Here is a 23,976-nt window from a genome sequence, read left to right as displayed (position 1 = left end):
ATATGATAATACTTTATAATATAAGTACTGTCGCCAATAGTATTAACTGCCCATTGAAAGTAATGTCATCTCGTTCTATCGCAAAGAATTGCCGTTTGATCAGAGTGAGAGCAAAAATGGAAATGGATAGTTAACAGTGTGGGCATGTGTACATATGTTTTTCCCAATTTAATCAGACACAGTCCAAATTTTATTTTATTTTATTTATTTATTAGGTATATACTACAGTTGACAATCGAGTTTTGTTAGTAGATACTTAAGTACACCATGGTTAGTAGTTAAGAGCTAGATTGACAACCTAATTCTAAAGAAAGTGAAGCATCGGCTAAGTAACTTTTATTTTGAGACTTATATCTTATTTAAATCAAGATCATTAGACTTTCATGCCGAGCTGTGTCTCAAAATATATGTCATCCATTTACTTTGTACAATATACATTATTAATTGTGTCAAGGAATAAACACAATGCTAATTGTTTACAAACAATACACAAAGGTGAGGTTTGTTCATTGTCAATGTATGATGAGTTTTCATTTATGGTCTTGAAGGTTGCCATTAAAATATAATAAGTACCTATTTGTCTTAATTCAATTAGAAAAACGTGGTTAGTGGTTTGTTTAATGGACTTTTAGTAGACATGTACGTCTTTGAGGGTCATTATCAAGGCCTAGCTAGACGATGTGCCTAAATTCCAACTTGCTTATAATTATTCAGAAATTTTGCTTTATTCAACCTGTTTCCTTTTTCTGAGGGCATTGCTTTGGAGCCCTTCACACATTCACGCCAACGCCAACTTTTTTTTAATTGATCGTAAAAACGGTAGCCCTCATAGGCTAAGAACTCACGGCGCGATTTTCACACGCGCCCGCGGCGGTTGTGGAATTGCGGTTTTATTTCAAAACTCACGGTAGCGGTTATTTGCGCGGTTATGCTAAGTCACTGGTACAAAATGGTGAAAATCGCGCCATGAGTTCTTAGCCATAGTATAGCTCTACAAAAGTCTACAGGTATTAACACATTCCCTCATTCCAGGGAGTTCTCCGTGCTTCCCGGGAAGTCAGTGGAGGGCTATGACGTCATCTACCACCGGCTGCACTACACAGAACCCTCGAAATACAACTTCGAGTTGGGGGTCAAGCTGTTCTTCATGACTATTGGTGAGAACTTTCGATCATTTTGGATAATAAGATCTTCGTCATCACTACATAAGTAAGTATAAAAAAGTCGCTTTTGCTGTCTGTCCCTATGTGTATGCTTAGATCTTTAAAACTGCGCAACGGATTTTGATGCGGTTTTCTATATCTATTAGGGTGGTCCTTATTCCTACGAAAAAAAAATTTTTTCTTATATTTTGCGGGGCACCACGTAATTTGAATATATACCATATGAAAGTCTTTCATTATTATTTTTTTAATTTTTAAAAGACATTTAGGGGTCGCTACCAAGGTTTGAATTTTAAGTAAAAACACAAAATCTGTATTTGTTAGATTCATTTATTTTTAGCCAAAGCCAAATAAAAATATTACAAAATTATTGTTGTTGCTATGAACTAAGATATTATGTACAATGTACATTTGAATCAATTATTTTTAAGATATAAGAGTTTACGTCGGTACCATGGTCGGTACAGAAGAGGGGTTGAGGGGAGAAGGGGACAAGAACCGACTGTCTATTTTATCTATGCGATGTTCATTTGCACCTAAAATGTGATATAAACACTTAAATAAAACATTTATGAAACCATGATTTAAGATCTTCAAAGCTTTTGTAAATATTTTGACAGCTGGTAGCGACCTCTAAATCTTAACCAAAAAAAAAACAAAAAAAGCTAATTTCATATTTAGAGGTATATAATTGAATGAGAAAGTGCCCCGGGGATAATTCAAAAGTCGAAAAATAAGGACCACCCTAATATCTATACTAATATTATAAAGAGGAAAACTTTGTTTGTTTGTTTGGTTGTAATGAATAGGCTCAAAAATTACTGGACCGTTTTTAAAAATTCTTTCACCATTCGAAAGCTACATTATCCACGAGTAACATAGGCTAAATTTTATTTTGGAAAAAAATAGGGTTCAGGGGTCCACGCGCGCGAAGCCGCGGACGGAAAGCTAGTCTTTAATAAATAGAGTGATTCAAGAGGAAGGTTTATAAGTATAAAATATGCATAACATAGAAGAGAAAAGCCGAGAAATTCCATTGCAGCCGGGGCGGGCCGCTAGTTTATAATAAGGTGTAGATGTTTCACAAGGTACAGTCAGCGTCAAATATGTAGATTGTAGATGCTTCATTAGATACAGTCAGAGTCAAATATAGTGACACCTAAAGTGGCCAAAAAGTTGACAACGCAACTTTATTCAAATTTTAACAAAGACGGGACTATTCCCACCTCTCGTTCCCACCACTGCAACTCCTGTGTAGCCAGGATCTACAGCTTGACCGCCACAAAAACCCAACCAATGAAGGTCAAGTTTGTCCCGGGGGAAAGTTAAACTGTCATTGGACCCGCAACGAAATNCCGCTCCCGCGCCGCCGCCGCCGCCGCCCCGCTGCCCGCTAAGTTCGAGGCTGAGGCCTAAAGCCTGGTCCGTGAGCACGTAGAATTTTGTCCAATGACCCCAAGCTACCCATCCTTATCGCTCGCGCGTAATTATGTTGCTGTCGCGCTCGTACACTCACTGCGGACTGCGGGCGCCCGTCGCACAGTCGCGAAATTCTACGTGGTCACGGACCAGGCTTTAGATGTTTCACAAGGTACAGTCAGCGTCAAATATGTAGATTGTAGATGCTTCATTAGATACAGTCAGAGTCAAATATAGTGACACCTAAAGTGGCCAAAAAGTTACAACGCAACCTTATTCAAATTATAACAAAGACGTGTTACGTTTACGGCGACGAATGGAGAATTAATGAATAGGTGCAATAAATCAATTTTTATGTTAATTAAGTGGACACTTAAAGCCTAAAGGCCACTAGAAAATCTAGTTCCGCGGTGTTGTCTAACTGGTCAGGATATTATTCCAATTTAGTATTTTCACAGCTTAAATGCTTAAAAAAAGCAGACAGATTTTGATTCTGTTACTAGCCGAGGTTTTACGAATCAAGAATTCCCTATTTTATAGCGTTACTCGACCCGAGAGAAAATGTTTCGTGAATATTTTCTTGAAAATTCTTCTGAATTCTCGAATACTTAATATTTAATTGTAAATTCATGAGCATCGGATCTCACAGCCCTGATCATCTTTTACTTCAGACGGTAGACGGAGTCTCCGTTAAATTAATTAAGTAATTTAATTAACCGCCTCTATGGTCTATTGGTAAGACCACCTGCTTCAGTCGCGGAGGTCCCGGGTTCGATTCCCAGTGGGGGAAGATTTTTCTGTTCGGTTTGGTTGGTGGTAGGGNTGGTAAGGCTTGTTCTAAGTCCGCCTGGCTAGCTACCACCATCTTACCTAAGTCTGTCGCCATAACAACAATGTTAACAGCATTGTTGTGTTCCGGCAGTTAGAGGTAAGATAGCCAGTTCCTCCGTGGTTGAGGATTCCGGGTGAAGCTCGCTTCCATCTTCGGTCTGATCGTCACTTACCATTAGGTGAGATACAGGCCAAGAGCTTCCCCGTTGTGGATAAAAAAATATGATTTCTTAGCAAATAGAAAGATGTGTTTACAACAACAGGAAAATTACCATAATACCAATAAAACTGTAAACATGCAACCTTTATCGCAATATCCTATATTTACTACGCAGTACGATTTCTAAAAGATTTCTAAAGGTACAGTAGGTATTTTGCATCCAGTATAATAAAGGTCAAAGGGTAAAAAAATAAGACATTATTTTAGGCGAATGTTTACTTTATAAAATGGAGACAAGATAGCGGGTATGAAATATAAACTCACAAATAATTGTTTAGGAACGCCAAATACCACGAAAGCGGAACCCGGCTATATTTATATTTTAACTAGCTTTTGCCCAAAGCTTCGCCCGCATGAGTTTCAGATAGATTTATGCCTGTTTTCACCATCAATACCTACTTTTTAAGTTTTGTTTTCAAAGGGGTCACTTAAAAATTAGGAATTGATGGTGAAAACGGGTATTAATCTCGCCTCTGTTTCAAAAACTCGGTCTCAATTTATTAATAATCTTTTTACCAAATCGTTACATAAGTATCCCCTTATTACAAAAAGTTAAACTCGTGTTGATTACTAGTTTAAAGTGACATTTAGGCTGAGTTGCACCAACTAACTTTGACCGTAACTATAACGATAACCGGTGTTTTTTGTATGGAGTTTGACACATTATTGACGTTTGTCCAAGTTATAGTAAGATGGTGCAACCCATGGTGTTGGTGGTGGTGGTGATGGTGCAGCCTTAGTAATGGAAATGTCATTTTAAACCAGTGTTCATCGCGCGTTTAACTTTTTTGCAATTAGGCACATCGGAGTTACTCATGATTCTACCTATAATATTATAGTATCATGTTATCTGTAATATTACTATTAGTATGGCAGTCATATTTCCATATTAATATCAAAGATATGAATGCAAGGTATTAACTCAACAGCTTATTACAAACCACCATAAATGATGTTGCGTAAATACGCAGTGGGTTGTTTACCAAAACAAAGCTTAAAATAATTAAGACCAAAAGCCACAATACTGCAGTGCTAATAGGCTGCTTAATCGATGTCACTAGTGCTACCACGCAAACAGTTTTTTGTGGGACGCGAGTCCCGATTTTTATCTCTACATTTAAGGCTGTTTTGCTGCAAAACTTTTGCACCACCTTACTTTAATCGTAACTACACTCGACAGCAAATAAATCGCACCACCCGCGACAAGCACTTTCCAACGTATGCATCCCGACTTCACACCAATATTGGTACCATTCAAAAGCCTAGTTCTAAACTTCATTTCATTATAGGGAAGGTTTTTACCCCAAAAATGTTTCTTTAGAAGGATCCAGAGTCACTTCTTCAAAAAATAGATAGTTACGCTTGAGCCAACTTTTATGGCTATAAAACTATTAAGTTGGGATTTATCGCCATCTGTTAAAGAGGACACGTGTGATCATTATTTGGTTTTATAACCATAAAATTTGGTCTAATTTATCCCAGAGGTGAGCCCAAAGTGAGGTCTTTTTTCAAGTCACATTTATGGTATATTTATTAAGAAATTAAATGTGTTTTTCTTTAAGGATATTTATTGGGCTTTCAAATAACACCAATATTGTTGGGGCACCATTATTGTGTCAAAAGAAAATCTTTAAAGTTCGCGTCGCGGGTGGTTCGATTTATTTGCTGTCGAATGTATAAAATAACCGGTGTATTTGCATGGAGTTTGACAGATTTATGACGTATGTTAAAATTAAAGTAAGATGGTGCAACTCAGCCTTAGAGTCTCAGCAGTCTACAGACTTTATCCGCCGATAATTTGGTTGACTTCAAATTAGTATGAAGAATCAGCTGAAGAAATCGTTAATTAATGCGCGTACTTTCATATCTACATGTTCAAACTGATTATCAGCCAAGCCAAACTATCGGCCAACATAAACGCCCGTATTCATAAAACGATGCTTGCTTAAGTGAAGCAGCAAATCAAACGCACAGCGCACGCACGCGCACTGTGAGACCTCATAGTAATGTTTGTGAATACGGGTGAAAGTGTAGTCTGTAAAAACTCATAACCAGGATATAGCTTTAAACACTTTATAACTGTAACTTTTACCAGGAGTAAGTAGTAAAAGTTAAACGCGCGTCGAACACTAGTTTTAAAGTATCGTTTAGTATGGAAATTGTATTTTAAATGCAAAGTAGTAGTAGTAGCACTTTTTGTCTCCTAAAAAGCTCACAGCTTGGAGTCTCTAGTCATTATGACCTAGTTCTTATTCAAGGAACCTCGTGGATTGTACCGATCTTTTGTCCGAGCTTTGTACATAATGTGTGTACATATAAAGTAGTTGTAGGGTTGTAGGGAAACGCAGTAATTAAAGAGGGCAAACATAATATCATAGATGGATAGGCAAAAAGTTTAAAAGAGAACAAAAAACAGGAGTACTCAGCAGAAAAATAGTGATATAGCAACAAAAACAGGAGTACTCAGCAGAAAAATAGTGACATAGGTAAAAAGCAATAAAATAAAGTTAGCAGAAAGGCGTTGGATGCAGGCCGCTCTACCAACCGGGCGATAATTATGGAAATCATTGGGGGAGGCCTATGTTCAGCAGTGGACGACCTGTGGCTGAAAATTTAATGATGATGATGATGTGCTTCATCAAAAAGAAAATCCTGCGCTAAGATGCGTGTCGCAGCGATGCAAAAAGCAGAGAGCTTAGTGTAAATACAAAGATAAATAAATAACGAATGAAATCGCGGGGCAAAGCCAGTCGTTCCCAATTTAATGTAAACCATGTCAATTTACCTTTTTTAATATAGCAGAAATGTATTAATTAGGATTCGAAGGTGACCATTTTGTATTTAATGTCTTAAAAAGGAAAACAACTTTTTTATCTGAAGGTTTTTTGTACAGTCGCCAGTTGATCAATTATTATTATTTATCACAAAATTGAGAATTTAATCAATGAAGTTCTTGAAAGTTTCCGTTAAAGGCGTTTTAGGTACAATCCGTCCTACATTTAATGTCACATTTTACCACAGTCGATATCGAATTCGTTTAACGTAAACTCGCATTACGCCCCCTTACTTTGGTTTTTTTATGCCTAACAAAGGTATTTGACCGCAATCGCACCTGGTGTTAACTGAGATGCAGTCTAGGATGGTAACATATCTGCCCTGTAAGTGACTATTCACTATTGCCTTGAAAAGGCCCGGATTTANCGATTTCTAAAGGATTTCTAAATGTACAGTATTTTGCATCCAGTATAAAGGTCAAATGGTAAAAAAAGAAGACATTATTTTAGGCGAATGTTTACTTTATAAATGGAGACAAGATAGCGGGTATGAAATATAAACTCACAAATAATTGTTTAGGACACTTTAGGAACGCCAAATGCCACGAAAGGAGAACCTGAGGCCAATTTTCAACTAACTTTTGCCCAAAGCTTCGCCCGCATGAGTTTCAGAAAGATATACTTAATCTCGCGCCTGTTTCAAAAACCCGGTTTCCCTGGGTCTCAAATTATCTTTTTACCAAATCGTTACATAAGTATCCCCTTATTACAAAAAGTTAAACTCGTGTTGATTACTAGTTTAAAGTGACATTTAGGCTGAGTTGCACCAACTAACTTTGACCGTAACTATAACCATAACCGGTGTTTTTTGTATGGATTTTGACAGATTTTTGACGTTTGTCCAAGTTATAGTAAGATGGTGCAACCCAGCCTTAGTATGGAAATGCCATTTTAAACCAGTGTTCATCGCGCGTTTAACTTTTTTGCAATTAGGCACATCGGAGTTACTCATGATTCTACTTATAATATTATAGTATCATGTTATCTGTGATATTACTCTTAGTATGGCAGTCATATTTCCATATTAATATCAAAGATATGAATGCAAGGTATTAACTCAACAGCTTATTACAAACCACCATAAATGATGTTGCGTAAATACGCAGTGGGTTGTTTACCAAAACAAAGCTTAATAATTAAGACAAAAGCCATAATACTGCAGTGCTAATAGGCTGCTTAATCGATGTCACTAGTGTGGCCAAGTGAACTGTTTTTTGTGGGACGCGAGTCCCGATTTTTATCTCTACATTTTAGCCTAGGCTTAGTTACTAGCTAGACCACCGACTTTTTGTTGGCCGATCGTTAGGTCGGACTGTTAATCAGTATGGCCATGTATGAAAGTGCGCACATTATGTAGGTACACCGATTTGTTCTTCATACAAATTAGAATCGGGCCCAGCTATCGGCCGACTTTTTAGTCCGTTTTCATCATCAATCCCTAATTTTTAAGTGACTCCTTTGAAAACAAAATTCCTGTTATGTGTAACCATAGGGGCCACTTTGAAAACAAAATTCCTGTTATGTGTAACCATAGGAGTCACTTAAAAATTAGGGATTGATGATGAAAACGGACGTTAAAGTCCCAGCAGTATACAGACTTTTTATCAGCAGATAATTTGTTCGGCTTCAAATTAGTATGAGGAATCGGCCGAAGAAATCGGTGTTCTTTAATTACTTACATTTTATGTTCAAACTGATTAACAGTCCAACCTAACTATCGGCCAACAGAAAGTGTAGTGTGTGGAGAATCTTTTAACCAGGATATGTTTAAAACACTTTGTAACTGTAACTTTTTAGTTTTGAAGTTAAACGCGCGTTGAATACTATTTTATTTTAAAGTAACGTTTAGTATGGAAATTGTATTTTAAACTAGGGGTTACTTTTTAAAGTTTAACAACTTTGCACTTTTGTCTCCTAAAAAGCTCACAGCTTGGAGTCTCTAGTCATTATGGCCTAGTTCTTATTCAAAGAACCTCGTGGATTGTACCGATCTTTTGTCCGAGCTTTGTACATAATGTGTGTACATAGTAAATAGTTGTAGGGAAACGCAGTAATTAAAGAGGGCAAACATAATATCATAGATGAATAGGTAAAAAGTTTAAAAGAGAACAAAAAACAGGAGTACTAAGCAGAAAAATAAAATAAAATAAAATAAGATAAAAAAAATAAAAAATATAAAAATAAAACAAAATAAAATAAAATAAATAAAATAAAAATAGTGATATAGCAACAAAAACAGGAGTACTCAGCAGAAAAATAGTGACATAGGTAAAAAGCAATAAAATAAAGGTAGCAGAAAGGCGTTGTATGTAGGCCGTTCTACCAACCGGGCAACCGGGCGATAATTATGGAAATCATTGGGGGAGGCCTATGTTCAGCAGTGGACGTCCTGTGGCTATAAATTTAATGATGATGATGATGAAGCAATAAAAAAGAAAATCCTGCGCTATAAGATGCGTGTCGCAGCGATGCAAAAAGTAGAGAGCTTAGTGTAAATACAAAGATAAATAAATAACGAATGAAATCGCGGGGCAAAGCCAGTCGTTCCCAATTTAATGTAAACCATATCAATTTACCTTTTTTAATATAGCAGAAATGTATTAATTAGGATTCGAAGGTGACCGTTTTGTATTTAATGTCTCAAAAAGGAAAACACCTTTTTTATCTGAAGGTTTTTTGTACAGTCGCCAGTTGATCAATTATTATTATTTATCACAAAATTGAGAATTTAATCAATGAAGTTTTTGAAAGTTTCCGTTGAAGGCGTTTTAGGTACAATCCGTCCTACATTTAATGTCACTTTTTACCACAGTCGATATCGAATTCGTTTAACGTAAACTCGCATTACGCCCCCTCACTTTGTTTTTTTTTATGCCTAACAAAGGTATTTGACCGCAATCGCACCTGGTGTTAACTGAGATGCAGTCTACGATGGTAACACATCTGCCCTGTAAGTGACTATTCACTATCGCCTTGAAAAGGCCCGGATTATAGTCTTCGGAAAAGACAGCAGCAGGCAGCGAATTCCCTAGCTTTTCGCATTATAAAAGAGTTATCGAAACGCTTAGTGCGAGCTGGTGGAATGTCGACAATGTAGGGATGGTACGCTAACCTGCGTAAACTTTTAAACTCAAGCATAGCTACAAGCTACAAAGAAATTGATTAGGTACATTAATAAATGGCAACACTGCTCCTTCTTTACTCTAGATTTAAATTAGGTTTTGGGCTTTGTTTCATAATACGAGTCGTTGTAAAAATAATGTAAAAAGTTTAAGTAGGTATGTGGTTTCATAAAACAAGAACATTTAATACTTTTGGATATCTTATTGCCAACCAGTTTTTGCACTCAGTCCTTGATAAAGGGTATACAATGTATACCCAAATATGTATACTATACATTATTTGATTATTTACTGTTTTGATTTGATTATTACATATGATAACAGATGATTAGTAGATAGTAGATACTAATTATACCTGCATAATCCAATAATTAATTGCAGCTGTCTTTGGCATATCTTCGAATTATCGGCTGCATTTTAAGGAAAGTTTTAGCGTTTTCTTTGGATTTTTAACAAGATAAAGCTTCAAGGCCGATAAACCTCTTTATAGGTAGAGAGAAGATGCATATTCTCGTGAAAAATGTTTGCTTCCATAGCACTTTCTTAAGACATTACAATTTTGTTCTAAAATCGCAGTTATCCAGTTTGATATACCCTCATCTTTACTCAGGAAAGCATACTAAGGAAGCTACTTTAGCAAAGTACGAAATATTAGAGTAGTTAGTTATTTTTCTGGAGGCATACATTAGTTCGATGACATAATATAATTCTTATATGCCCTCGGATTTTTCCCTTTTCTGTTACCTTATACTTTTTTGTATGTTGGAAAACTCTACCGACAAAAATTTCTCATGTTGTCCTCTCGAAAGTTCTTTAGCCGATCCTAGCCTTTCATCTGAAAGTGGCTGAACTATAAAAACAGAAGATTGTGCCATTTAATGCCATTGATGCTCCTTTTGGGCTATAGTCTGTTAACGCCCGTATTCACAAAACGATGCTTGCTTAAGTGAAGCAGCAAAACGAACGACGCACAGCGTTGAATAGAGTTCTGTGATTGGTCCATGTGTCATCCTGTGTGTTCACGCGCACTGTGAGACCTCATAGTAATGTTTGTGAATACGGGCGTGGGGTGCTATTGACAAGTTTAATGAGTGTTTTAGTGTCGGATGTATGTCAGAATCTGAAAGGTCGTTACCACCAAAACTAGTCTTAGGTGTATCCCCGTTAATAAAGCTTTGCAAATACATCTTTTGCCCATTTAATCGAAAAATATCACGACCGTTTTCATGTATAAATAACATGACCAAATAAGGAAAAATATGTCAAGACAAAAGCTCTGTCTCTAAAAAGGTTGTGCTATCATGCATATTGTAAACCGTACCCTAAAAGTAGGTAAGGGAGGGTTGCCGTGTCTCAAATTACGCAACCAGGTGGCTTACACCTGTATTCACAAACGATGCTTGCTTAAGTAAAGCCGCAAATCACACGCACAGCGTTGAATAGAGTTCTGTGATTGGTCCGTGTGTGACCCTGTGGGTCCACGCGCACTGTGAGACCTCATAGTAATGTTTGTGAATACAGGCGCTAGCGACTGCGTAAAAAATGACATTATGTATGATAGATTGTACAGCGTCCCTAGCGGATACTTTCAAGAACTAAAATCTTAATATTTTTTGACACAGTCGCTAGCGCCTACGTTTAATGCAAACTCGCACTAAGCACACAGGACAAGACGCGTGGGAACCCCATTTTGGAGCCAAGAATCCGGCCATGTCATGTTTTTTTTAAGTTAGTCGCGTTCGTTAGCCGACATCGGTCTAAGAATGAAATATTTAAACCCGGACTACAAAATGAAACACCGCCCCGACGCGACGCCCTATAACTAAACTAGGATAAATCCGGCGAAACCCGAACGAATGGCAACCCTACCTAAAGGTTATTCTGAAGAATACACGCTAGAGATATTGATTTTTTGATCCTTTCTGTGTAGGTTAATCCAGCCTAAATGGCTGGGAAAGTGGATACCCTTTTAGTAGTCATGGTAACTAATAATTAATGGGAAGAGCTAGTCTCAGTAATTAATAATATTAAGGCCTGATTTATTCGAGAATAAGGCCCAGAACGAACACACGGTGAAACGCAACGAAACTGGAACTTCTAGTTACTTTTGAGTTGCATCTTACTTTCTGCCGGTCTGAACCGTGTGTGCACCGTGTGTTCTGGGCCTAACTCCTGGTATAACTGGCACATTGACAGTTTCAGTAGGTATGAGAAATATGTCAAAACTGACGATTTATTCTGACTCTTGATTGATCGAATCCACCCTAAAGGGAAAAGTAGGCCGACTCCTCCATTTGCCTCTGGTATATTAGAGAGGGTCATGCTTCTGTCAAAGTCGAATTAAAATCAAAAACATTTTGTTAAATTTTGACCAGTTTTTGGCACTTATGAACTGCATCTGCAGTGGAGACTAAATGACCTGCAGGCCTAGGATGCGCGGCGCGATAAGACTTTATCACGTCGTTTAATCGATTTTACGCGATAAGCCCATACATTTGTCGTCTAAAATCATCGAAATAATTTTATCCTAGCCCGGCTGGTTATGATTCCATCATAACCACGGTATCCACTTCTCTTTTCGTGACAGCTGGTTTGTTAACACCCTTAGGCCCTTCGTACACAATGCTACGCTAATCTTCAATACCCAATTGTGGTCTCTAAGGGACAATACAAATTCATAGAGGTTCATAAGGTACGCGCTTGCCCACAGAGCACGGAATCGTCGCGCGCCGCACCGGGCAGCGCCGATTCCATGCTCTGTCTGTGGCGTTGCCAAATCGTCAGGTATCAAAGATTTGCGTAGCCTCGTGTACGGAGGGCCTTAAAAGTATTATAATTTTAATTAAGCAAGCTTAAATAGGGTCCAATTACCAAAATAATAAAAGCCTTTAATTGCGTCACTACCACAAGTAAAGACGTTGTAACTGTTAAGTAATCTTTGCCGTAAGTGTCCATGTTATAACAAGTGCAAATATTGTCTTTGTACAGTCAGAGTCAAGTAGTTCAATACCAAAAGTGGCCAAAAAGTTGACAAGACAACCTTAAGGTAGCCTTTCGAACTAAGCGTCACAGACGCAGCGTCTTTAGCTTTGGTCTTGTGCCACCAACGCCGCGTCACTAATACTCGCTTCGAAAGGCTACCTTTAAGACCCAAGCTAAAGACGCTGCGTCTGTGACGCTTAGTTCGAAAGGCTACCTTTACTGCAAGTAACAAAGACGCGTTGCGAACTTTTTGGCTAATTGGCTTCGGCAAATAACGTCCACTGCTGGACAAAGGCCTCCCCCAAGGATTTCTATAACGACCGGTCCTGCACTACCCGCATCCAGGCACCTTTACCAGATCGTCGGTCTACTTAGTGAGGGGCCTTACTACTTTGGGCGTCACGAAGTATTTGACGGCGACTGTACCGATGTTGCCATGGGTTGCGTTTGCGTCATTCGCGAAATGTAGGTACAGCCTTTAAGAAAGGTCAGTGGTGTAGACAGCACCAAGGTGCCAGACCTTATAAAGCTGCAAATAGGGGTGGTTTTGTAACAGTAATATAGCTACTGTCTTAACATAATAAAATATAGGGTATGAGGGAGGGCTGCCAAAAACTTGAATAGGTAGATACAGGACGTGTTTGAGAATCGAAAACCAGTGGAATTTCTCTCCGGAAAATTCACGAGTTTCTCTCATTTTTAACCGACTTCAAAAATGGAGGAGGGTCTCAATTTGTCTATGTTTTTATTTACAAATATAATCTATTCTATGGGAAATACTCCCTTAATTTTAAATTATAATACACACATACCACAATAATAGGACAAACTGGATCATTGCGAGATTTTTAGATCAATTTATTTGGAATACTTACCTTATATGACAGATTTCGAAATGCTTTACCAAACATACTGAGGTTTGTCATAATTTCGACAATTTAATAGATAGGACAAGCTAATATTTATATCAATATAATGTAAATTAGATCGTATTGATAAGGCCTCAAAATATAGGTACAGTAGAACGCCGATTATCCGAATTAATTGGGACCGGGGTCGATTCGGATAATCGAAAATTCGGATAATCGGACATAGACTGATAATAGCGAAAAACCAACTGTCACACATAAAATACACTTTAATTAGTTTAACAAACAGACAATTTCTACTTGGCGTTATTGTAGAACTGCTACAAAATCGCTCAGTTGAAATTTATCCTAATTCCAACAAAAAAAAAATTGTTTTTATTTTTTTATATTAACGCTTAGGACCGATTCGGATAATTGGCGATTCGGTTAATCGGCGTTCGGATAATCAGCGTTCTACTGTACTATCAATGGTAAAATAGAAATAATTTATGTGTTAGTGAAATATAGATTTTGGGCACATATCAATAAACGGTTTTGGATATAAATAAATCTGTGTGACCGTGCTCACAAGGTCGCCATGTGGCAAAATGAAGTAAGTATTATTATTTAACTTTTCCAAACCTGATATTGCAATAACTGCCTCCTCGACCCTTTTAGCCGAGGTTATGACAAAATAAAAAATGCAGTCCAAAATATAAATGTGCTATAAAAATACGTTCAAGTGCATTTCGACTTTGCAGTGTAGGGTTCCGTAGTTGCCAATTTGGGTACCTAGAAGTCACTATGATGCTATGGTATTTTCTGCCAGCTTATCCTACTAATATTGTAAATGCGAAAGTTTGGATGTCTGGATGTGTGTTACTCTTTCACGCAAAAGCTGCTGAACGGATTTTAATGAAACTTTACAGTATTATTGTTTATAATGTGACAAACTAAATTTCACGCGGGTGAAACCGCGGGCAAAAGCTAGTGACAGATAAATGTAACTTCTAAATATTTTTTGTATTAACTCTATGTTGTACTTAGCTACTATTGTTATGTTATAAGCAAGCATATAACATTGAGGTTTTTATATCTAAATCCGTACCTACATACTCTTTGCCTGAAGGAGTAACAAACATTAACATCCATCTTAATCCATGTACTACACAAACGTGTATGTGCAACTTCACACCTTACTTTTAGAGAAGTTATACTTAAAGGTACCTTCTTCAGAATGACGTAGAAACAAAATAAATAATATAGCAAGAATCCGGTATGGAATGTTACATAACAACTTTGACTGCAAGTAGTAAGTATATATTGTTAACATAACCACAAATTATACAGCACATAATGTGATAGATAACTAAGTTACAACTTAACCATAAGATTGTTACATTGTAACTAAGATTGTCATTTATTTATATCTATTTTTAGTTTTGATTACTTCATTTCTCTCATCCGAAACACAAAAATCTTATATTTTTCCATTACGTTAAACCATAATAAAAGACACCTCATTGACAAACGAGTTTAAATGCGCAAGTTAGGATGTTTGTTGTTGAAAACGTTTATTATTAGAAGCTGCAGTGCATATAATATACATACATAAAATTGTCAACGTCATTTATGGGTGGGTAAAGGTGAAATTAACAAAAAAACCCATTAAGTATATTTAGATAGAGTCATGAACTGCATGAACTTTTAGTTAGTAAACCTTCAAGGTTCATGAACCCATGTTACTTAACATAGTGTAAAGGTAAATGAGTTTCTTGCGCTGCTTCTCACCACTGGCCCATTTCTTACAGTGGTATTAGTTCGTTTCATCAATGAAGACGCGCCCCACAAATTTTTGGTTGAGGGAAGTGCGGGGAGTTTGATCCGAGCAATCCGAGCATCATTATTGTAGTGTGCATGTGCACTCATGGATGATTTAGCGTGTACAGATAACACTCAAACATTAGCGGAGGAATGGTGGGGCGCGTCTTCATGGATGAAACGATCTATAGGGTTAAAGAAATACTGGGACGTGTAAAAGCGCTTCCCAAAAGCTTATTTGCAAAAAATATATGACTTTTAAACACCCAGTTTTTTTTATATATTGTCGCTTTACATTGAACTCCCTTTTAAACTGTTTCAACTGTTTAAACATAACAAGACATTTTGACTTTGTACACTGAAAATACGTACTTACTGGCAGACATAAGGTATCTGCCACGGTCTTGAAATTAGACGTTTTGAGCCAAACGTTATGTTTGCACTTTGCTCGATCGCACACGGAAAAATGTGTGACAACTGATATGAAATGATTTCTAAATTAGTACACAGTGTGTTGTAGTCTAGACTAGGGATGTTATGGATATGTAGTTTCGGTTATGGATACGGTTACGGATATAGGAATAATATTATACCGGTTTCGGTTACGGTTACGGATATCCATAACCCTGGTCTGGACAACGACTGACGTCCTGCTCAAAACATCAAATTTGAAAGAGCCCTTGGTGTACAAGCACCATCGATTCAGGAAAAATGCCAACAACGTTAATAATTCACAAGAACACAACGGGCAAACTTACTTAATTATGAAAAGAGCGGAAAACCACGAAAAGTTCTTGAACACATGAGACCCAAACCCTAGTAACAAGCCTCTACCAAAGTTTGTGGCTTATTATAAAAAAGTAAGTAAGTGATTTTGGGTCATTGCCCAAATTAATAAGTAAAATTAATTTCTCGAACACTCTTATTATGTAAACTTAACTGCTTTAAATAAGTAAGTTACTGCAATGTTAAAAGTGTTTTAATTTGAAAACATTGCGAACGAAATCTTTCATGTGAAAACAAGTGGCCGAAAAATAAACATATTATTCGTTCGTTCGTTCGTTTCAGCCGAAAGACGTNCGCAACCAGGGGGCTTACACCTGTATTCACAAACGATGCTTGCTTAAGTAAAGCCGCAAATTGCACGCACAGCGTTGAATATAGCTCTGTGATTGGTCCGTGTGTGACCCTGTGGGTCCACGCGCACTGTGAGACCTCATAGTAATGTTTGTGAATACAGGCGCTAGCGACTGCGTAAGAAATTACATTATTTATGATAGATTGTACAGCGTCCCTAGCGGATACTTTTAAGAACTAAAATCTTAATATTTTTTGACGCACTAGCTAGCGCCTGCGTTCAATGCAAACTCGCACGAAGCACACAGGACAAGACGCGTGGGAACCCCATTTTAGAGCCAAGAATCCGGCCATGTCATGTTTTTTTTAAGTTAGTCGCTTTCGTTAGCCGACATTGGCCTAAGAATTAAATTTTTAAACTAAACTGGGCCAAATCCGACAAAACTCGGACTAATGGCAACCCTACCTAAAGGTTATTCTGAAGAATACACGCTAGAGATATTGATTTTTTGATCCTTTCTGTGTAGGTTAATCCAGCCAAAATGGCTGGGAAAGTGGATACCTTTTAGTAGTCATGGTAACTAATAATTTAATGGGAGAGCTAGTCTCAGTAATTAATAATATTAAGGCCTGATTTATTCGAGAATAAGGCCCAGAAAACACGGTGAAACGCAACGAAACTGGAACTTTTTTTTTTTTTTTATCCACAACGAGGAAGCTTCTAGTTACTTTTGAGTTGCATCTTAGTTTCTGCCATAGATTCCGTTGAGAGACCACACATGACGCGACCAATTTGAAACCGGTCTGAACCGTGTGTGCACCGTGTGTTCTGGGCCTAACTCCTGGTATAACTGGCACATTGACAGTTTCAGTATGGCAAATATGTCAAAACTGACGATTTATTCTGACTCTTGTATGGTCGAATCCACCCTAAGGGGAAAAGTAGGCCTAATCCTCCATTTGCCTCTGATATATTAGAGAAGGTCACGCTTCTGTCAAAATCAAATTAAAATCAAAAACATTTTGTTCAATTTTGACCAGTTTTTGGCACTTATGTACTGCATCTGCAGTGGAGACTAAATGACCTGTAGACCTAGGATGCTCGGCGCGATATTCGTTTGTCACGCCGTTTTATCGATTTTACGCGATAAGCCCATACATTTGTCGTCTAAAATCATCGAAATAATTTTATCCTAGCCCGGCTGGTGATGATTCACACAGAGCACGGAATCGCCGCGCGCCGCACCGAGCAGCGCCGATTNGTTATCTATGTATATCTATATCTGTGGCCGATTCCATGCTTTGTGGCATTGCCAAATCGTCAGGTATAAGCTTAAATAGGGTCCAATTACCAAAATAAAAAGCCTTTAGTTGCGTCACTACCACGAGTAAATACGTAGTAACTGTTAAGTAATGTTTGGTGTAAGTGTCCATGTTATAACAAGTGCAAATATTGTCTTTGTACAGTCAGAGTCAAGTAGTTCAACACCAAAAGTGGCCAAAAAGTTGACAACACAACCTTAAGGTAGCCTTTCGAACTAAGCGTCACAGACGCAGCGTCTTTAGCTTTGGTCTTGAGCCACCAACGCGAACGCCCCGTCAATCACTCGCTTCGAAAGGCTACCTTTAAGACCCAAGCTAAAGACGCTGCGTCTGTGACGCTTAGTTCGAAAGGCTACCTTTACTGCAAGTAACAAAGACGCGTTGCGAACTTTTTGGCTAAATGGCTTCGGCAAATAACGTCCACTGCTGGACAAAGGCCTCGCCCAAGGATTTCTATAACGACCGGTCCTGCACTACCCGCATCCAGGCACCTTTACCAGATCGTCGGTCTACTTAGTGAGGGGCCTTACTACTTTGGGCGTCACGAAGTATTTGACGCTGACTGTACCGATGTTGCCATGGGTTGCGTTTGCGTCATTCACGAAATGTAGGTACAGCCTTTAAGAAAGGTCAGTGGTGTAGACAGCACCAAGGTGCCAGACCTTATAAAGCTGTAAATAGGGGTGGTTTTGCAACAATAATATAGCGACTGTCTTGTACATATAGGCACAGAATAATAATAAGTACTACGTACAGAAGTTTTACTTCGCGAAGGTATTTAAAAAAATGTATGCTCAATGTCATTAACAATATGGTGTAATTTAGCCTGTCTCAAGAGTCAAGCACCATTTTGTTGACAAACGTCAGTGATCGGCACTGCGCCGAAGCTATAGGGCTGACTTCGGTAAAATGATGTGACGTGAGGTGCCAAACTGCGGAAAATGGCGGAGGAAATACATGATTTAGCATGAATTATCATGAATAATATTAACTACTTATTTACCTCTTAGTGTCTTGAGGCAACTTAAAAGAGTACATTCTGTGTTTTTATTATTATTTAGGCAGTACTAGCTTTCCGCCCGCGGCTTCGCCCGCGTGGAATTTTGTCTGTCACAGAAAAACTTTATCGCGCGCGTCCCTGTTTCAAAAACCGGGATAAAAACTATCCTATGTTCTTTCCCGGGACTCAAACTATCTCTATGCCAAATTTCATCAAAATCGGTTGCGAGGTTTAAGCGGGAAAGCGTAACAGACAGACAGACAGACAGAGTTACTTTCGCATTTATAATATTAGTTGGGATTTCGAAATGCTTTACCAAACATACTGAGGTTTGTCATAATTTCGACTATTTAATAGATAGGACAAGCTAATATTTTTATCAAAATAGCTTTCCGCCCGCGGCTTCGTCCGCGTGAAATTTTGTCTGTCACAGATAAACCGGGATAAAAACTGTCCTATGTCCTTTCCCGGGACTCAAACTATCTCTGAGCCTTTCATCAAAATCGCTTCAGTGGTTTAGGCGTGAAAGCGTGACAGATAGACAGACAGATAGACACACAGACAGACAGAGTTACTTTCGCATTTATAATATTAGTATACAGGGTGTTAGGTAAATGGGTATATGAGCCGACACTAGCCCATGTTAACATGGGCATATAAATGGTATGGTGAAGTCAGAAAGTTGATATCATCATTTATTTTTTTTTTTAATTTTCATACAAAATAAATTTTATAAAATCCAATTTGTCTGAAAATTAAAATAATTAAATTTAAGATATCAATTTTCTGACTTCACCATACCATTTATATGCCCATGTTAACATGAACTAGTGTCGGCTCATATACCCATTTACCAAACACCCTGTAGATATAATGTTAATTAGATCGTGTAATAAGGTCTCAAAATATAGGTAAGTTACCAATGGTAAACATTGAAATAATTTATGTGTAAGTGAAATATAGATTTTGGGCACATATCAATAAACGGTTTTGGATATAAATAAATCTGTGTGACCGTGCTCACAAGGTCGCCATGTGGCAAAATGAAGTAAGTATTATTATTTAACTTTTCCAAACCTGATATTGCAATAACTGCCTCGACCCTTTTAGCCGAGGTTATGACAAAATAAAAAATGCAGTCCAAAATATAAATCCCAACTAATATTATAAATGCGAAAGTAACTCTGTCTGTCTGTCTGTCTGTCTGTCTGTCTGTCTGTCTGTTACGCTTTCCCGCTTAAACCTCCTAACCGATTTTGATGAAATTTGGCATAGAGATAGTTTGAGTCCCGGGAAAGGACATAGCTAGGATAGTTTTTATCCCGGTTTTTGAAACAGGGACGCGCGCGATAAAGTTTTTCTGTGACAGACAAAAATCCACGCGGGCGAAGCCGCGGGCGGAAAGCTAGTGTGCTATAAAAATACGATCAAGTGCATTTCGACTTTGCAGTGTAGGGTTCCGTAGTTGCCAATTTGGGTACCTAGAAGTCACTATGATGCTATGGTATTTTCTACCAGCTTATCCTACTAATATTGTAAATGAGAAAGTTTGGATGTCTGGATGTGTGTTACTCTTTCACGCAAAAATTGCTGAACGGATTTTAATGAAACTTTACAGTATTATTGTTTATAACCCAGATTAACATAATATAGGCTATAATTTATGACAATCTGTGACAAACTAAATTTCACGCGGGTGAAGCCGCGGGCAAAAGCTAGTGACAGATAAATGTAACTTCTAAATATTTTTTGTATTAACTCTATGTTGTACTTACTATTGTTATGTTATAAGCATATAACATTGAGGTTTTTGTATCTAAATCCGTACATACTCTTTGCCTGAAGGAGTAACAAACATTAACATTCATCTTAATCCATGTAAGTACCTACTACACAAACGTGTATGTGCAACTTCACACCTTACTTTTAGAGAAGTTATACTTGTAGGTACCTTCTTCAGAATGACGTAGAAACAAAATAAATAATATAGCAAGAATCCGGTATGGAATGTTACATAACAACTTTGACTGTAAGTATGTAGTAAGTACGAGTATACATATATTGTTAACATAACCACAAATTATACAGCACATAATGTGATAGATGCTAAGTTAATCATAAAACTGTTACATTGTAACAAAGATTGTCATTTACTTATGCCTAGTTTTGATTTGTTCATTTGTATAGAGTTGTAGCACATAAAATACGTATGAATACACATATTTTTTCAGTTTAAGACTGTTAATATTGTTGTATGATTATTCTCCAAACATTCACAAAAGAAAATCTTTGGCGACTTGCTTATTAATTATAAGACATAATTACCTATTTCATGCTAAACACAAAAGCCTTATATTTTTCCATTACGTTAAACCATAATAAAAGACACCTCATTGACAAACGGGTTTAAATGCGCAAGTTAGGATGTTTGTTGTTTTGAAAACGTTTATTATTAGAAGCTGCAGTGCAATAACATAAAAATGTCAACGTCATTTATGGGTGGGTAAAGGTGAAATTAACAAAAAAACCCATTAAGTATATTTAACTAGATAGAGTCATGAACTGCATGAACTTTTAGTTAGTAAACCTTCAAGGGTCATGTACCCATGTTACTTAACATAGTGTAAAGGTAAATGAGTTTCTTGCGCTGCTTCTCAGCACTGGCCCATTTCTTACAGTGGTATTAGTTCGTTTCATCCACAAAGACGCGCGCCCTATACATTTTTGGTTGAGGGAAGCGCGGGGAGTTTGATCCGAGCAATCCGAGCATCATTATTGTAGAGTGCGTGTGCACTCATGGATGATTTAGCGTATACAGATAACACTCAAACATTAGCGGAAGAATGGTGGGGCGCGTCTTCATGGATGAAACTATCTATAGGGTTAAAGAAATACTGGGACGTGTAAAAGCGCTTCCCAAAAGCTTATTTGCAGAAAATATATGACTTTTAAACACCCAGTTTTTTCATACTTATACTAACGCCGCTCTACATTGAACTACCTTTTAAGCTGTTTTAATCGTCTAAACATAACAAAACATGTTGTCAATTTTTATATTTATTTTCCATAAAACCCAGTGAAAAATACGTACCAATTTATGTTATCTACCACTTAATGCGTTAAGTGCTTCAAGTTAGACGTTTTGAGCCGGACGATAGTCGTCCGTTTGCTGGACTGCACTTGGAGAATTTTATGACTACTGCATTGGAATAATAATGATTTACCAAACAGTTGCATAGAATGTTGTAGTCTGGACAGCGAACGACTGAAGCTAAACTAACTGAGCTTAGCTCTTGGTCTGCAACCCGCGTTATGGTGTACATAGCACCATCGATTCAGGGAAAATGCCAACAACGTTAATAATTCACAAGGAACCAACGGGCAAACTTACTTAATTATGAAAAGAGCGGAAAACCACGAAAAGTTCTTAAACACCTGAGACCCAAACCCTAGTAACAAGCCTCTACCAAAGTTTGTGGCTTATTATAAAAAAAAGTAAAGGTCTTACTTTTTGTACATTGATGGTTTTGGGTCATTGCCCAAATTAATAAGTAAATTTAATTTATCGAACACTCGTAAGCTTAACGGCATTAAATAAGTAAGTACTGCAATGTTAAAAGTGTTTTAATTTAAAAACATTGCGAACGTAATTTTTCATGTGAAAACAAGTGGCCGAAAAATAAACATATTATTAATATGGTTAAAAGATTTTTTAGTACGAATATACCCTTATTGACATAATGGTGGCCGTACAGGATTCCCCGTCTATGTTTATTTAGTCGTGGAGCACTAAATGTGTTCCTAAAGTAGGTAGGTAGGTACTTAATAAACTTAAAAAAAAATCCAATTAAGCATGACTGTAGGTACGTCAATATTTTTTTACGGAAAAGTCCCGTCGCTTTGTGTGCCAGTGACGCAAGAATCAAAGTCAAAGAAAAAAGTAAAAAATGTATTTTTAATTGTTTATGAGTTTTACATAGTGCTTACAAATCGTCAAATATTTAAAGAAAAAAGTCAAATAAAAAAAAAGAGTTTTGTCTTAGCAAGCCTTTACATGTTTAATATTTGCCCTACCCGTCGATCCTACTAGGTTTGTTAAGGCTGTATGGCATAAAATATGCCTTTGCCTTTTCCGAAATACAAATAAAAAAAGTTTGTGCCAAAGATTGTTTCTTTTTTGTTTTAAAAAATAAACATAATTTGTTTGCTTTTAACTTATTAATTAATTTTGTTTCCAGACATGTGCCTGAGCAAGCGCGGGCCTCAGAACGGGCTCATTTTCCTGTTCGACATGCGAGGAGTCAAGCTCGGTCACCTCGCCCGGTGTGGACTGTCGTAAGTGTTTTGCTGTTTTGTTTTGGCTATGCGTTTATATAGGGTGTTGAATCAGCCGGGCTAGGATGCACGCCGGATAATATCTTATCGATGTTATTAGACGACAAACGTATGGGCTTATCGCGTACAATCGATAAAATGGCGCGATGAAAGCTTATCGCGGCGCGCATCCTAGGCCTACAGGTTTTAAATTGACGCATTTAAGGTCTCAAGTCAACATGCGTTTTGTAGTTATGCAGCTATTCCAATTCGGTGTCGATGCGTTAAAATCGCCACTATATTAAAATTCACTTCCAAATCCTTCATATTATAGTAATATCTAAGTATAGCATAGTATCTTTTTGGGTACGATATGACTTCCTTCCTACATGTAAGACTCGCGACTTTCATACTAAAAACACTATTTATTTTAAACTAGCTTTCCGCCCGCGGCTTCGCGCGCGTGGACTACATTATCTACATATTTTACGGAACCCTATTTTTTTCCAAAATATAATGTAGCCTATGTTACTCGTGGATAATGTAGCTTTCGAACGGTGAAAGAATTTTTAAAAACGGTCCAGTAGTTTTTGAGCCTATTCATTACAACCAAACAAACAAACAAAGTTTTCCTCTTTATAATATTAGTGTAGATTAATTTATTAAAACATTTAAAACCCTAAAAGTCACAAAGCAAAAAAAAACTGGGTGTTTAGTTAGTTCTGAACTAGGGATGTTATGGATATGTAGTTTCGTTTCGGGGATACGGTTACGGATAATATTATACCGGTTTCGGTTACGGTTAACGATGTTTTTTTTATTTCGGATATCCGAAAGTTTCGGTTACGGTTACGGATATCCATAACATCCCTGCTCTGAACATAGAATCGCCATCAACAATCAGACAAGATTATAAAATACAGTCTTTTCTAACCAAAATAGAACTACATAAACCTATGAAATTGTAAATATCCGTTTCATGTTTTATGAGCTCATAATGCCTGTAATTTAAAAGGTATTTT

At 37.4% G+C, this 23,976-nt stretch overlaps 1 protein-coding gene across 1 annotated transcript in view; it reads left to right on the top strand.

Annotated features, from left to right (window-relative positions):
• Positions 1–23,976, top strand: part of LOC114359965 (alpha-tocopherol transfer protein-like) — a 38,454-nt gene that overhangs the window by 1,125 nt on the left and 13,353 nt on the right. The window contains exons 2-3 of the mRNA XM_028314509.1: positions 1,033–1,157; positions 22,879–22,975. Coding sequence (XP_028170310.1) covers positions 1,033–1,157; positions 22,879–22,975 — 222 coding nt within the window. The remainder of the gene's footprint in view (positions 1–1,032; positions 1,158–22,878; positions 22,976–23,976) is intronic.

The sequence above is a fragment of the Ostrinia furnacalis genome, unplaced genomic scaffold, assembly GCF_004193835.3.
Source record: "Ostrinia furnacalis isolate ACB-3 unplaced genomic scaffold, ASM419383v2 OfSCF4768, whole genome shotgun sequence".
NCBI lineage: Eukaryota > Metazoa > Arthropoda > Insecta > Lepidoptera > Crambidae > Ostrinia > Ostrinia furnacalis.
Note: the sequence above shows the minus strand (reverse complement) of the source record. Positions and strands in the feature narration are given on the sequence as shown.